General features: G+C 21.6%; 1 protein-coding gene across 1 annotated transcript in view; it reads right to left on the reverse strand.

The window, feature by feature from the left end:
- Nucleotides 1–506: 506 nt before the first annotated feature.
- LOC134827213 (homeobox protein unc-4-like) overlaps nt 507–18623 on the reverse strand; it is a 49290-nt gene continuing 31173 nt past the window's right edge. The window contains exons 2-4 of the mRNA XM_063839792.1: nt 7651–7829; nt 1990–2129; nt 507–1049 (exon numbers count right to left, since the gene is read on the reverse strand). Of these exons, the coding sequence (XP_063695862.1) occupies nt 665–1049; nt 1990–2129; nt 7651–7829 (704 nt within the window). The 3' untranslated portion in view covers nt 507–664. The remainder of the gene's footprint in view (nt 1050–1989; nt 2130–7650; nt 7830–18623) is intronic.

Consider the following 18623-nt stretch of genomic DNA (forward strand, 5'->3'; position numbering starts at 1 on the left):
TTTTCGCTATTTTTGTGTCTGATATGATGATTATTAATTTTTTTTCAACCCAAAATTGAATTGATATGATAGTTTTTTATTTATATATGTTGAAAAAGTACGTAAAAGTCAACTTTTATATATGTTGTTCTTTTGTATAGAATAGAATTAATTTTTAAAATGATGTAAAAGTTAAATAAATGCGTGAAAAAATATTTTTTTAATTAAAAAATAATATAAATAGTACGATTGTTGCTTTTTTGTCATTAAAAAGTGATTTAAATGCGTTTCGTTGTATTGTATTTTCTGCAAGTTTTTATATTTATATTTTTTTTAGGAATTGTGACGGCGCTTATTCGTTATTATTTATAGTTTAATAAAACATAAATGATATTGCACGTTTACTTATAATGAGAAAATAATGAAACGAAAGGAACATTAACGTGAAAAGTCTTTAATTTCATGCATAAATTTGCTCATTAAGAGATAATGTGAAAGATGATTGAAATTAACCCATATTGTTCCATATTTATCATAATTTATATAAATAATCACATTTTTTCATCTATCTCGTTATTTATTATTTGTCATGCATCTGTTAAATTTTCTATTGTAAAAAAATGATAATTCAAGGAAAAAAATATGAAAAACTTTAATCGAATAAAAATTTCATCCACTTACAACTTCACGTATTATTATACAAGAGAGATTCTATACTAAAGGGATTTATCGGTCGACTATTCTTACTATTAAGATGATGATGCAGTTGGTGGTGATTACTACTTTCGTTACTTTCGTGATCCAAGTCGAGGTTGCGATCGTCTTCCGTGCTGGTGCGACGTTGCATCGAGCAATCTTCGGGCTCGTCGTCGCACGAATCGTCACCGACAACGTCAATTTGGTCGTCGTCGTCGCCATGCTCGCCATCACTTTCCGTGTCTGACTGGTTAATTCGATGTTGCGACAAGTATTCGTTGCGAAGTGCCTCGAGGTCGACTGTGATACCTTTGGCGCGGAGTTTACGGGCTTGGCGTTCGAGCGCCTTGGCGAGTTTCTTTTTGCGACGTGATCTGGAAGTAAGAAAAAAAAATTATTTAATAATTTTATTTGATTAAAAAATAAAAAAAAATAATTTAAAGTTCTTTTTGTAAAAATAAAAATTTATTTTTTTTTTTTTAAACTGCATTTTAATGTAATTTTAGAGTCATTTTAATAAAAATCTTCAAGTTTTTTTTTTAAATTAAAATCTAAATATTTTACGTTAGACTTTTATTTTTTCAAAATGAAATTATTTTTTTTAATATATTTAATTTAAGTTTTTTAAAAGTTATAAAAAATAATGATTTTATCAATATTTTAAAAATTAATTTAAATTCAATATTATTTTGAAAGCATTTTAAGAAAAAAAAATCTTCATTTTTTTTAAATTTAAATATTTTTATTTTTTTTATGTTTCTGATTTGTTTAAATTAAATTATTTTTTTAGAAAATATTTAATAACAGATTAAGAATTTATAAAAATAAAAATAATAAAAAAATAAAGAATAAATTAAATTATTTTATTTAAAATCCTTAGAATTCATTATTAGAAAAAATAAAAAAAATATATATTACCTTAGAAATTCATTATGAAAAAATAAAAAAAAATATATTATTTAATTTTATTTTCATATATAATTTTTAAAACAAACCAAAATTAATAATTTTAATTTTTTTAAATTTTTTTATAAATTTTAATTTTTTTTACTCTTAAAATTTTTACTTTTCAAAAATTTTTTATCATTCCCATATAAAATACTAAATTTTAAAAATATTCATAAAGAAAATACAAGGTTATTTTCATGAACTGGGTACGCAATTTTTTACTTTTAAAATTTTTTATAATTAATTAAATAATAAAATTAATAATAAAAAAAAAATAAATAAAATTATTAAAATTAATAATAATAATTTTAATTAAATTTAATAACTGTAAAAAAATATTTATTTTTAATTAAAAAAAATATTCACCTTTCTCTCGCCTTCAGCTCATTCGGCGGAATCGGCTCTCCTGAACATGATTGTGGATGAGCATTATGTGCGGGTCTACCGGGTCCTTTCTTTGTGTGTTCCTTTTTTCTCCACTTTGCGCGTCTATTTTGAAACCAAACCTAATAAAAAATAAAAAAAAAACAATTTAATAAAAATTTTTAAACATTTTTTTACAGGATCAATTTCGAAAAAACAAGAAATTTACGACAAAACCTGATTACTTAACCAATAATTCATTTTATATCTTTCTATTAATATAACATTATGTTGTTTATTTATTATTATTTATTAAATACAATAAATAAATGCCATAAAAAGTTACAAAATCCCACAAAAAGAAAAATAATCTCGCAGTTTTATTTATACTTTTTTACACACTTCATAAAAATTTAGAACTTTTTTAGTGCATTATTATTACTACAATTTTGTGTAATGATAATAAAATAGTGAAAAATAATTTAAAGTTATAAAGTTTATTATTATGAAGTTGTATATTATGACTTAGTTTACATTCAACTGCATTGTTGTTGCTGTTTTAACCTGTTCAAGTACAATACACACAAAAAGAGGTAAAAAGGTGTTTGTTATATATATGAGGCACGGTGTGCGTGTTAGTTCAACAATAAAATAAAATAATAAAGTAAAAATGAGCAAAGGATGATAAAAAAGAGGGCGGAGCAGCTACACAACCTTTTTCCGTAAAAACAATATTTTTTGTGTGTTATGCAAGAATTTTGTAAATTGATAATCAATTTTGAATTTTTTTCAGTAAAAAAAATTTTTTGGCAGTAAAACAATAGAATTAAATTTAATTGGAATTTTTCAGAATTTATCGTTCTTGCAAAATTATTCTCAAGTAGAAACAGTTAGTTGAGCAATAAATAACAAATATGGTCGTCACAACAAAATATTTATTATTATTGTTATATCGAAGCCATTATTCGGAACAACATATAGGAAACAAGTATATAATAGAAATTTTACAACCACAAAATTATTAATGAAGCGTTACCAATTTAATTAGAAATTTATGAATGCGCCGTAAATTTATCGAAAATTTGTCCTGTACTGGAATTTGCTCGTACATCGCTTGTAAAATTGATATATGGAGATGGTGCGGTTAAGCATAACAATTAATTATGATTATTGAATTGATAATAAAATGTGGTTTTTTCGGTTGCTATAGCAAAGTTGTTGTTGTTGTTGTTACACTAAAAAGGCATGGAGGCACCATGATTAATTTTCATGACCTTTTTTCGTCGATGCGAACAACGAGTCAAAGTTGATTGCTCATTGTTTCAATTTAAAGGTAACGCCTCGCTCGGTGCTATCTAACAAGTTGCGAAATTGCGGAAAAACAAGGGTTTACAAAAGAAATTATGCAAATTGGAAAAAAAAATAAAATAACAGCTCAGCAAGTTTTACAAACTTTTGTTTTTGCGTTGTCGACACGTACTATAGGAAAATGAAGAAAAAGTGAGAAAAAAAAAGTTTGTAGAGAAAAAAAGACGAGAAGCAGTATCATTTATCATCGTTAAGCTTCTTGCCATCACCACAACTCAATTTTGTCGATAAGTTATCTAGTTTGGTGTGTCACGGGTTTTTGCGATCGGGAAATAATTTATGGGAAATTTTGAATAGACAATTTTTTGTAGTTTAAATAGTGACAAAAATATTTTTAACGGAAATTTTTTTAATTGACATTTACGAAATTTGGCTTTAATATTTATTTTAAAAAATAATCAATTTAAATTAATTTTTATTTAATTAAATTTTTAAAATTAATAAATTTTTTAGTATTTAATTAATTTTAATTTTTTTTTTTTAATTTAATTTAATTAGTTTATAATATTAATAATTAAAATTATTTTAATTTATTTTATTTATTTATTTATTTTTTAATTTTATTTTTTTAATATTTTAGTATGATTTGATAATTTAAAAAAATTATTTAGTAAATTAATTAAATGTAATCAGAGGGGTTTGTTATTTAAACAATATATGATTCGCAAAAATGTTTCAAATTTAAACCGTCCTATGACCAAATAAGTAAATTAATGTTAAATTAATTATTAACTAAACATAAACATAAAAACTTTTAAAAAATAAAATTTTTAAATAATAAAATAAACTTAATTTAAATAAAATAAAATTTTAAGTTTAAAAAAAAAATTATAAAAAAAATAAAAATTTTTAAAATTTAATAAAAAAATAATATTTATTTATTGAATTTAATGCTTGAAAAAAAAAAAATAAAATTAAGTTAAATATTATTTTATATATTTTTATTTAATTTTTTATTATTTAATTTAATTATTTATAATTTTAATTATTTTTAATTATTTTTATTTTAACTTAATTAATTTGAAATAATTTATTTTTTTTTTTTGATAAAATAAATTGATAAAACTAAATTTATATTTTTTAATCTAAAAAAATTATTTCATTTAAAAATGATTTAAAATAATAAAAAATTAAATTAATTACACAAAAATAAAAAAAAAATCAGCAAAATAAAAATAAATAATAATAAATCAGATAAGTGGCTCAATTCAAAGAAAAAAATTAACGTTTATTTTTTTTATTATTTCATAAATTATGAAGTAAATTATTTTATATTATACCCCAAAAAAATAAGGTAATTGTCCCAAAAAAATGTATCAAGTTCCGTTTTCATACGACTTTCGTGTTTTTGTCATAAAAGTTATTTTGTGCCTCAAATTAAAACAACACCAGCAGCTAAACAATCACATGAAATTTTCTTTCGCACAACTCGCAAGCCCGAGCCATTACTGGAGTGTGTCATTTGAATTCATAATCATTTCCTCCAATTATATTTTTCGGTTCCGTGTCTCGTTGCGTTCCTCGTAGGCAAAAAGGTAAAATTTACACACTCACCACAAAAATAAACATTTTATCGATTGTTTCTTTGTTGTTATTTATAAACAACCGACACGACACGACGTCCGATAATCTAATTCACAAATCTCTAATTTATTTTAATGTTATCAATCTGGCTTTTGCCATTCGGCATCGGAGAAAAAAAAACTTTTGCCGCAATATTGTTTCGGAGAGAAATTAAATTGCTTATAAGCTAATTTCGAATAATCTGTTGTGTTTGCTGGTAAAATTGAGATAATTTTTACTTAGCACCCGCTTAATGTTGTAGTTTTGCTGTTATTGCCTCGCATTGACAATGTTGGAGGGTTTTCGTACAATTTTAATGGGATTTGAGGGAGGGAGGGAGAACCCTCTTGAATATGGCAAGAATTCAAGTCAAGTCTATTAAATTGTGTTTATTATAATAATAATTATATCATACTTGAATGTTGTGTCGATGCTGTTTGGGAGGTTTAAGGGATATCGGCATCGACGACTTTTGTTTAATATGTTTCGGGGATTTTCTCTCGTTAGAACGATAAAGGGGATTTTTGGTGTTTGTTTGTTTGTTTGCCTCTCGTGCGATAATGGTCTTGTTGTACACGGAGATTAAATGATTTTCTCTAATTTAATAGGGATTTTGTGACTTTTCTCGAATGTTTGGTGGCAAGAAACTTTTTTTCGGGTGTAAAATCCTGTTTTATGATTATTATTATTTTTTTTGGCAACGATTGCGATGAGGAGACATTTTTTTTTGAAAAGTGAATGAACCGTAATTAATAAGAAAATTTATTATTTTTTGAAAGATTTAAATTAATGAATAAATTTTAATAGATAAAATTTATATTTTTAAAATTAATTTAATATTTTATTTTTTTTATTAGGTTTTTTTCTTTTTAAAGCAAAATGATTAATAAATAAAAAATATTTAATTATTTTAACTTTTTATTAAAAATTGAACTTTTGAATTTAAATAAAATTTAATTTAATTTAATTAAAATTTAATATTTTTTTATAATTTTATTTAAATTTAATTCAATGGAAATTATTTTAAATATTCAATATTTAATTATATTTATTTTTAATATTTCACAATGAAAATAATTTTTGAATCAATAAACTTATTTTATAATAAAAAAATTAAATAAAAATAAAAATTAGATTTTTCTTGTTAATAAAAAAATTTTTTTTAATCAATATTTTTAATTTAAATAAATAATTTTAAAAAATAATAATTAAATATTTATTTTTAATTAATAATTAATTTTAATTTAATTAATATTTAATTAACTATTTTTTAATATTTAAATATTCAATTAAAAAATAATATTAATTTTAATAATAATTTTGGTAAATAAATTTAAATTAACAAATAAATTATTTTATAAATACATTTAACAAATTTTATATTCATTTTTAAAAATTAAAAAAAATAATTATTATAATAATTTTAAATTAAAAATATATTTTTTGTACCTAAAATCATTAAATTTTAAATATTTTTTTAACTAAAAAATAAAATATAAAGAACAAAAATGACAATTTTTTAAAAATATTTTCTCATGAAATGTCATAAAAACGCAAACTTAATAAGAAAATTGATTTTTTGTTCTTTAAAAAAAAATTTAAGCAATTTTCATCAATTTTGTGAACAGCTGGTCATTATCTCAATCAAATCCTAACATCATTTACCTTAATTATTTTATTATTATTAGAGATAATCCCTCCTATACTATACAAATTTATACTTTTTTCCTTTTCAACTCATATTTTTTACAAAAATCAACCATTTCAGGACCTAATAATGTCTAAATTATTAATATTTTTTCTGTTTCTTGAAAGACAAGAAGACATGGCAAGGCCAAAGAAGTCAAAATTGAGTAAAAAATTATATAATAATAACATACTTGAGACAACATAATCAAAACAATCACGAAACTTTTCAATCAATTTTTCATTCACGTGATTTCTCACAAAAAAATACCAAGAAATTCCTCAAAAATGGCCACTTTGCGACACGCATCGACTCTACGCGGATCGATGAAGGAGAGAAATTCCGCAAAAAAAAACATGACATGAATAATTTATTTGAACAACATCCCTCTTCTTGTGGTTTCTGCTGCCAAAAGTCAAATGCGTCACAATTTGAACAGATTTTTGCCACATTAAACACACCTCTTCTCGTTTCGCAGGGATTACTCGTAACATATTTCATCGCAAGTACCGAGCAAGGGAGAAAGGGTCTTTCTTTCGGTTTATTTTTATTTATGATATTGAAACGAATTCCACCTAAGGGACTTCTTGTACAAAATGTTTCTTCATCACCGAGATATTACACACATTTTATTATTTTATAACAAGACGAGTAAGTTACATGGACGAAAGGACATGGCAAGAAAAAAAAAGCAACATATGTAACTGAAGAAGATTCTCCCGAGATACAGCAAAGTAGTTTGTTATTAAATTCATTATTTATCTCTCGTGCTGAGGCAAAAATGCGGTCGAGTAGTCATAATTGAAGACATTTTCTTGTCCATTCAACCGAAAATTTGTCTTCGTTGGACATCCAATGGACCCCCACGATTATTTATGTGCGGATATTATTTATTTATTACACTTTTGAGGGTTTCAAACCAACAACCGACAAATTAAATTTTCTCTTTTTCTCTCGAAATTGATCCAGTAAATCATTTTTTTTTATAAAAGATTTGAAATATAAATAAGAGGTTTCACGCTAAAAAGTACCTGAATGACACTTACCGCTACTCGACTTTCTTTTAGGTCCAATCGCATCGCCAGTGCCTCCCGCATGAAGACATCCGGATAATGACTCGCGTTAAAAGCACGTTCTAATTCCTCTAATTGCCACGAATTAAAATTTGTTCTAGATCGTCGGCGCTTTGATGCACTACTTTCGTCATCGCCATCCGCTGCAGAGCCTGGAAGACAAGAAATGAAGGAAGAAAATCGTTAATAGAGAATAATGAAAGTTAATAAGGAAAAATTTGTTTATGAATAAATTATATGGAATTGTAAAGTCATTTCGTCGTCATTGTCAATTGTAAGTCATTTTGTTGGTAAGTTATATTTTTTTAGCCATTTTTAATATTTTTTTTTAAATAATTTTTTACTATTTAGTTTTTTTAAATTAAAATTAAAATTAAAAAAAAATAATAAGAATAAATAAAAATAATAATGAAATATAATAAAAATAATTCAATTATTTTTTTTTCTATTTTTTTATATTTTCTCATATTTTTATATTATTTAATTATTTATTTAATTTTTTTTATATATTTTTGATTATTTATTTTTTTAATTAATTAATTATTTTTTATTTTATTTTTTTTTTAATTTAATTTTTTTTAAATAAAAATTTATTTTTAATATAAAATTACAAAGTTGTATAATTTTTCAATTACTTTTTCAATGACGTTGCAAAATTATTATTTCTTAATAAAAATAATTCAAATATATTTTTTTCTATACTTTTTTATATTTTCTCATATTTTTATATTTAATTAATTATTTATTTATATTTTTTTTAAATATATTTTTAATTATTTTATTGTTAAATTAATTATTTTTTTATAATATTTTTTTTTCTTTAAATTTTTATTTTAATTAAAATTAATTTTTTTTAACATTTTAAGCTCAAAATATATTCCAATTAATTAATAAGCAAAAATTATTTTAAAAAATATTTTGTATAAATCATTTAAGATCATAAATCGAAAAAAAAATTAAATTTGCCACATCTTACATGCAGCGTAACATATATAATATAAATTCATCATTTATTAAGAAAATAATAATTTTGCAACGTCATTGAAAAAGTAATTGAAAAATTACACAACTTTGTAATTTTACTTTAAAAATATTTTTATTTATAAGATAAACAACGTTATATGAAACAAATTTTAATTGAAATTATTATTTTTTCATTATTTCATTTAATAAATATAATAATAAAGTACAAAATTTATATAAATATTTATTTATTTTTATTCTGTGCGATATTTTCATCATCATCATCATCGCAAGTGTATACATTAAAAAATAATTTTATTGATAATTTTTTATTATTATACATTTATATTTAAAAGATACATTAGACCTGAGTAATCAATAAAATATATAATTTTTCAATAAAAGTAATCATCTCGTAATAATACGTCAGCGTGTATCGTTTAAATTATAAAATTCGCAATAATTGACATGATTAACTCAATCATCGAGCATTTTATTCTCGAAACATATTCATTGATTAAATCTTAATAATAATTCCACAATGTACTTTATATATGATGTACATTATATATGATGGAAAATAAAAAACAAGGCTCGAAGAAATATTTATTTATAAACAATATAATTTGATTTGCGGAAGGTCAAAGTATTAATGCGATATTTATAAGAAATAAATCAAACAAAAACAGCTAATAAATAATAATGAGACAGGAAAAGTGAATTATATTAGAATTTATCGCCGTTTATATTTTACATCATGAACATATAACATAATTAACTCAAAAATTATAAAATAATTTAAATTTTTTTAAAAAAAAAATTAAAATAATTTATTTAATTTTTATTTTTCAAAGTAGCCGCCGCGGTGATTGACATGTCCAACACCTTTTTCCTTCTCCCTAACTACACACCATTTACAATCAAACACATAAATAATAACAATAAATAAATGCATGCACTAATAATAATTATCATGGAAGGTAAAAAAAAAATTGTCGGCAGGCAAAAACAATTAACACTAACCAAAGCAACTCAGATTTGTACACAGAACATACATACTCGACAACATAAATAATAATGATGTCTGATGTTTACAACAACTAGTGAAGCAATTAAAATACTAACGCGAAAACTGACATTCCATCATCATCATCGTCGAAAACACGTAAAGAGAAAAAAAATGAGAAAATTAAATTGAAATAATGCATTTTATGTATTTTTTTATGTAACTCACAAAAATTAGCGAGGTGTGTAAAATGGCAATAAATTTGAATTTTTAAACATTTTTTGTAACAAAAATTTGAATGGCAGAAGAAACCGCAATGCGTGCTCTAATTAGTGTGTGAGATGTTGTTGTAATTTTTTTTTGTATATAATAATATTTAATATTTATAATAATTCGTTCAAAGAAGAGAAAAAAAAACAATTATTTTTTAACAAAAATTACTTTCAATTATTTAAAATATTTTTCCTAACATTTTTTTAATATTTTTTTTTAAATGTCTAAATTGACGCAAATTAAAGTATTTATTTGGAACCTTTCATCACCTAAGGTGTTAAATCTGTTAGTCTATTAATTCGCCTCTCACTTTCAGTTTTTTTGATTTTTTTTTTCTTAAATAAATATAAAACATTCAATTAATCTTATTTTGAATCAAAAATTTTAAATGAAATGTCATGTTTGTAACAGTTTTCAATTAGATTGGATGTCATAACATGAGATGATTAATCATTTTTCTCTCGTATTTTCTCTTATCAAGATCGGCAAAATGATCTTTGTTTCAATAAAATGTTATGAAAAAGGTCTCAAGTGAGTGAGTGAAGAGGAAATGAGATGAGTTGTGTTTTTTTTTTATTTTTATATATAAATATATTTTGTATGGAAATGTACAAAATATTAATAAAATTCAATTTCAGGGTGGATTGTTTTGAAGATTATTGCGACATTTTCTTTAATTTTAATAATAAATAAGAAAAAAAAATGAAAAATAATTTTAATGGAAAAATACTTGGTTCAGTTAACACCCTGAAATGGTTTGAAATATTATTTGTTTGTCTATTTTATATTCATGAAGATGTACCGTGTTTTCTATTATTTTGTCATAATTTTCTCTATTTTACTTTTATGTTTAATAAAAATTTAAAATTATTATTTTTTTGTTATTCGAATGTTTTTTTATAATTTTTAATGATTTTTTAAAATCAAAAATTTTTTTTTCAATTTCAAAATTTTTTTAAAATTAATTAAGTTAAAAAATTATATGAAAAATATACAAATTTAGGTACAAAAAAATTTTCAAATTAAAAAAAAATTAGAAAAAAAATATAAAAATAATTCTTTAAAAATATTAAAATTTAATTTAAATTATTTTAATGTTTTTCCAATTTTTTTTTAATTTTAAAAATTTATATTTGTAACTATATTCATATATTTTTCATATAATATTTTAACTTAATAATTTTATTTTTGAATTCAATTTAACTTAATTTTTTTATAAAAAAAAAAACAATAAATATTAAAAAAAATTAGATTTTAAAAAATCACTAAAAAGTTAAAAAATTCGAATAACAAAAATAAAAAAAATAATATTTTAAATTTTTGTAACTAAATTTATACTTTTATTTTTTATTAAATATTTTAACTTAATTATTTTTAAGAAAAAAATTGAAAAAAAAAATTATTTAAAAAAATAATTTAAAAGTTTAAAGAAAATAATAAAAAATAAAATAAGTATATTATTTTAAATTTATTTTCTAAATATTAAAAAAAAAACGAGAATAAAAAAAATTATTAAACACACAGTACATTCATAATAAACTAAGGTGATAATAACAACATAAACATTCATCAATCATTTGTACAAACACAAGGTTAAATTCATTATTTTTTTTATTATTTCGAAAAATTTTCCATAAAACTATTCCCGATCCGTCATGTCATCAAGTCATGCATTGTTTGTATTTGCTTCCATTATAATAAAGGACTTTCAATTAATAATGACTATCATTATCGCCTTAACAACTTCACTCTTAGAAGAAAAAAAAATAAAAGAAGTCATAATAATAATATCCTGTGTGGTGGTGGCATCATCTCTCTGATGAAGTGAGTAATGACAAAGTTATGACAGTTATGAATATTTATAATGACCGATAATTAAGTAATGTATTTCAACCGCAATTGTTACTAAACTGACGCGATGACATCTGGTCACCCTTTTAATATTTTTTTCTTTTATTTATTTTTTTTTCGGTTTATTGGTTTTGTTTAAATATTTGTTTAAAAAATTAAAAAAAGTCGTTTAATGTATATAATTATAAAAATTAAATTAAACACCATATAATTATCTCTTTTGCATATTTTTGACACGAATATCAAGTTTCCATGCAACTTTTGTCTAATATTTATAATATAATATTTAACTTTTATTGCGAAAGGGACAAATATCACAGCATGCAACATTAAGCTAAGTACGTAATAATCATTTATAATAATAATATTTAATAATATTATTGCGCAAAAGAGCTTTTCGTGTCATTTGTAAAGCACTTTACACGAATGTAAACCGCAAAAATGAAAAATGTATTAAACTATCACTTAATGGAATTTAATTGAAATGTAATTTGTTTCTTTTATCTCTGTCTCGCCTTCTAACTTTGCAAAAAAAAATAATATAATAATATTTAGTTACATATATATTTATTGTTTATGAACAACGTTTAGCTTAGCCAACAGAGAAAAAGAGGAAAGAAAAGAACGTTGTTTGCATAATAATAATAATAATAAAATATTTTTCATTTGTTTGTACAATTGTAACCAGTCGAGTGTTTTTTTCCTCTTTTTTTCAAACATATATGTATAACATATATATTTATGAACCAACCACAAAACGACTTTATTATGCTAAATACGTGCCGCAACCAGACAAAGTCCCGCGTACTAAGTGAGAGATAAATACATTGAATTTTTTTTTTCATGCCGACTCTATTATTATTCATTTATAAAACGCAAGATGTTAATATTAAAAATTTTCTGCATACTTAACTTGGCGCTTTTTATAATAAATTGTGATATTTTCATACAAATAATGCGAAAATAATGATAATCATATAATTTCAGGAAAATCACATATAATTAATAATAATATACTTTACCCGAAAGTTAATCGATCTAATCGCATACAAAAGCCTTTAATTAAATTTCTAATCATATATGAACTAGTTTTTAACTCGCACACAAATGTTTAAACTAATAATAATCAACTTGTGCGCTTAGATAATTTATTGACTACGAGTAACATGTAGAAAAAAAAGTTAAAATTTTGTACACAGGTAGACTAGACTAAAAATTGCATATTCATTGCGGTATTATTATCATTGTGTTTTATACAATTTTCAGAACACATAAAATTTAATAACAGTACGCGCAGTGAGTAAAATTAAATTTTCCAAAGTTATATGCATTTTAATTGAATTATGTTTAATCTATATGTATACTCGAATTTATTGAATATAATATTATTATTATAAAAGTATCAGCCATTTTATTATTTTTGTGCAAAATTCTGAATAATTATATAGATTCGTGATTTTGTATGAGAGAAAACTTTTGATTATTGAAAGTTATTGAATATTCGATTAAATTTATACGTATATATTTTATACTGAGTGTTACTCTAATATTTTCGTTGATTTTATTATTTTTAAAATTAAAAATTATTATTTTTAAAAATTATTATACATTTATTATTTTTTCAATTTTTAATAATTAGGTATCAATTATTTTTAGAAATATTGTTTTTCATTTTAAAAGGATTTTTAAAAATATTTTTGTTTAATTTAATTTAATTTAATTTAATTTTTAATTAATTATTATTTTAATTTTAATAATTATTTTAATAAATATCAAAATTAATTTAATTGAATTATTACAAAATAAATAAAATATAATAAAATAAATAAATTAAAAAATCTTTTAAAAATAAAAATTGATATTTTAAAAAATTGTTGAAAAATATTAAAAAGTGTGAAAAAATATTGAATTCTGTTTTTAACAAATTATTTGAAATAAAATCAATTAAAAAATAAAATATTAAATATACTTTTATATAAGAATAAATAATTATATAAGAAATAATAAAGACATCTAAATACGAAAAATTCAAATTTGTTACAAAACCGAAAATTTTTATTAAGAATTATAAATTTAATTTTAAAATAATTAAATAATTTTAATAATTTATTACTAAATTTATAATTGAATAATTCAAATTAAATTTTTAATAAAAATTTTTATAAAAATTAATAATTAAAAATTTTATTTGAAATATAATTAATTTTAATAATGTTTTTTAAATAATTGAAAAATTAAAATCAATTAAATATTAAATTTAAATTAAATTTAATATTTTTATTTTTTATATTATATTTTTTTATTAAATTAAATTAATTTTATTAAAAATTAAATATTAATTAAGTTATATTTTAATAATATTTATACATAAAATAAATAATTTAAAAGATTTAAATAAATTTTAATTTAAAAAAATATTAAAATTTAAAATATACAAAAAAAAAATATTAATTGAACCCTCAGTAGTTGAATGCCTCAATAAATTTGTATAAAATTTCGCTCCAATTTTCCTTTGATTTATAATAACATAATATTTTGATAATAATAAAACTTTTACGGAGCTTATTCAATTTTTATTGCCTTATCTTGATCGCATACCATATTTTAATCCCGCAAACGCAACAAAATTAATAGACTTCCCATCCATCCGCATATAAACAAAACCCTGAAATCGCTCAAAATAATACAAAAATGACATTAATCTGTTTATCAAACAATCAACAACAACAACAACTGCAACAAAGTAAGTAGCTCAGATTGCATTTCTTAAATTACTGCGAGTAGCAAAGTGTATCTAACATGCAAAAAGATATAATGACGTCGATAAGAGAGATAAATATATTAAATATCATTCTCATCCAGTGATTTTTTGCATTTTTACCAAGGAGACAGTCGTGTGTCGTTCACGTGTCGCCGCTGCTTATTTACAGTTCTATTAAAGGCACGTGTTCCGTGAGTAAAGTAGCTGGATGGATCTTTGCCGGGATTTACGAGTAAAAGTATTTATTTGCCTATTTGTATAAATTGATGATTTTCGGATTTTTCCTTTTTTTCGACACTTGAAACAAAAGGGGGTGACAAAGGCGGTCTCTTAAAATTGCTTTTTAATGTTACTTTCAATGTGTTTTCAGACTAGGGTGACACAAATTCTTCCATATATTTTCGAAAAAGCGGTTTATCGACCCTATTTAAGCGAAAAAGAAAACTTTCTCTATCAATGAATGATATATGGGTTTAGGGTTGCACAGTCGAATTCGACACACAGGACTAAGATAAAAGGATTAGGTGTAAAATTGTGTTTTGATTGATTCGATAAGCGATAAATGCGTTGTTACATAAGTCGGCGGTGTAATTTTTATTGTGTAACTCTCTTATGGGAACAATGGAAATTTCACACACTCACCGAGGGATAATTAAATGACATTGCATTAGTTTAATCGGGGACCGTGTAATGCGAATTTTGTGGTTTACTTTGAAAAATTTGTAAAAATTTGTTACATCATTTGGCTTTGCTGAAGAAATGATTAAAAATTTGGCCGAAGGCGAAATTACGGAATTTTACGAGAAAATTGAAAAAAATTTCCGGGGCAAAACATGTTTAATTTTTTTTTGTTGGCGAACATGCAGCAGCAGCTCAAAAGTGTTTATTAACAATTTTTAATTTGAAAGGCATGAAAAGTGTACGCAGAAAAATAATAATAATAATTGTACGTGAGTTGATTCGTTAAAACATGAAAAAAAAAATGTTGTGCGAATTGACCGAAAATAATTGATTTCATTCTCGCATGCAAAGTTTTATCTCTTAATCTTCGTTTTTATTCGTAAAGTATTTTTTTGATTTTTTTTTCGGGAACAGGATGCGCCGATGGGATTTTTTTGGAGATTGAAACGACAACACTGTGCTTTGAATTTTATTATTCTTTATTATTTAATATTACTTAAATTTTTAATTTTTATTTATTTTTCTTTTAATCTATTAAAAATTTTTTTATTTTTATTTAATTATTTAATATAAAATTATTTTTAAGATTTTTTTTAATATTTTTAACTTTTTTTTTCTTTTAAAAAAAAAATAAAAGATATAAATTAAGCCAAATTTTTGACTTTTTAAAAATTGACAAAACCAAGCTTTTAATCTATTCCAATTATTTCAAGCCAAGCATAGAAAATTACGCATTTTTATTTTTTCAAAAAAATGAAAATTTTTCGTTGAAAAAAATTTTTTTACTTAAGAACTTTGAAAAAAAAAATATCAAAATTTGCACTGGGTTTTTATTTTTTTTTCTTAAAAATATTTTTTAATGATTTTTTTAATATTAAATTATTTTTTTTTTAATTTTCAGAAGTAGCAGATAAGTGCAGCAGAATAAATATTAAGCAAAATTAAGCTTAAAATTCATTCCAATTAATTCAAACCAAGAATTTAATTAAATTTATTTTAATTTTCAAAATTAATTTTAAAAATAATTAAATTAATTGATTTTTAGATTATTTATTTATTTTTCTTTTGTAAGTATTTTTCTAAGTTGAATTTAATTTTTTTATACTTAATTGGTCGTAATAAATTTTTTGACCTTAGCTTAAAAAATAATAATACATATATTTTAAAATTTTTTAATTGAAATTTTTTACTTATATTTTTAAATAAATTTTTTTGACCTTATCTTAGAAAAAAAATATTTGAAAATTTGATTTAAAAATTTTAATCCCTGATGAATTTTTCATAAAACTTTTTTTAAATGTAAAAATTTAATTTTTATTTTTTTTTTATTTTAGAAATTTAAATTAATTGAACTTTTAAAAGTTCATACCAAAGGAATTTTGCCTCTAAAAATTAATTTTTAGGTCGTCTTCTAACATTTTATGTTACAAATAAATAATTATAAATTTTTAAATTTTGTTCATAATGATAATGATAAAATTATACATTTTTTCCTTGAACAAACACATTTATTGAATCTTCCTTGTTCCTTGTTACATTTATCTCAATTATCTGTTATTTTGCTTCTTCTTGTCGTTAACATTTACAAGTTAATTTTTTCTTACATATTTTTATGAAAAAAAAACACAAAAATATTAAGACATCATCATCATTCATATGCGGGTCGCTCTTTTTAAATTTTTCATAAAACTGAAAAATCGTGTTGGCAGGTGCTTCGAAACGAGTGACATCTTAACATTCCTTCACTTTTTATCGCTTTTTACCCGAAAAACGTTCAAAAAATTGATATTCAATCGCAGCGTGTAATTTTTGTTGCGTGCAATTTCTGTGTCGAGCCGCATCGCGGTGTCAGACGTAATAATGCCATCATATTCACCTCAACCTCTCAAGAAGACGCGCTAAAGTGTTTTCATGATGTCTCAATTACGGACAGTTATTTACTGACAATTTTAATACAATTTTTTTTTTCATTTTTCGTTTGACAGGAGTGGAAAGCGATTTGAGCGTGAGAAATTTCGTGCATGAAGATGGCAGATAGCTTCATATCTCACAGTAGATTTCTAAGCAATTATTATATTTTGTTCGAATTTCGCGTTACGAGCGATTAGTAACATGCATGTTTATTGTTTATTGACTGGCAAGTGCAAGAATGGAGCAAGAAGGAAAAAAAAGATAAACCGCAAGCAATGTTCGGGAGTGTTTACAAGTGTCAGTGTACATTATGCGGTATTCGGATATAAATAAAAGGATAAAAAGGGCAAGAAAAATGAAACAATGTGTGCGAAATATAATAAAATAACAGAAAAACTGAACATCTGCATGTTAGTTTTTAATGTGGAATTATTTTTATTGCATTTTATTGTGTTTTATATATGATAAACTTTATTTTATTGTTATTATTGTGTTATTAAGGCTAATGCAATATTTAAAAATGTTTTGAATATTAACCTTTAAAAAGTTAGAAAAATATCGAAAAAATTTTCTACAATATAAAAATTATATTTTTTTGAAAATAATAGAAAATTTTTATTTTTTGATCGTTTTTCAATGAATTTAATACATTTAAACAAAAATTTATTTTTTGGGTTTATAAATATCATAAAATTTAGAATTAAGTAAAAATCCAAATATAATAAATAAAAATATTTTTAAAAAAATTAAGCAAATTTATTTTTGTTAAAGATTTTTTTTAAACAATTTGTCAATAAAATTTTCATTAAAATTTTTAAAAATGAAAAATAAATAATTATTAATTAATTAAATAAAAAATAATATACCTAAATTTTAAAAATATATAAAAATTTATTAATTAATTTATTTTTTATTTATCAATTTATTTAGAATTTAAATTAAATTTTTAATTAATTTAATTTGATTTTTTTTTTATTTTTCTTTAAATAATTTGTCAATAAAATTTTTATTAAAAAAATTAAATTATAATTATTTGAAATAATTAAAAAAAAATCAAATTAAATAATTTAATAACTCTAAAAATAAATTAATTAATAAATTTTTAGATATTATTTTAAATTTATATTATTTTTTATTTAATTAATTAATAATTGTTTTGTATAATTGAAAATTGTTTTCTTTTTTTAATTTTAATTTTTTTTTTTTCAAACAAAAAACATTTTCAAATATTGTATTGACCTAATTTATAAAGTAATAATAACTACCTACTGATAAATGTTTAGTTTTGTATTTTTTTCAAAATTTTATTATTTTTTTATTATTAGTTTTGAAGAACTCAAATAAAAAAATATAGGAAGAGGCACAACCTATCACCGCCTATCAAACTATTTATTGGTAAACTATAACTTGCAAGGAATTCCGTGACAACATGTGCTAATCATTAAAATTATATATATATTTTATACAACATATATGTTACAAGTTACATATTCATACAAC

This window comes from Culicoides brevitarsis, chromosome 1, assembly GCF_036172545.1.
Source record: "Culicoides brevitarsis isolate CSIRO-B50_1 chromosome 1, AGI_CSIRO_Cbre_v1, whole genome shotgun sequence".
Classification (NCBI taxonomy): Eukaryota; Metazoa; Arthropoda; class Insecta; order Diptera; family Ceratopogonidae; genus Culicoides; species Culicoides brevitarsis.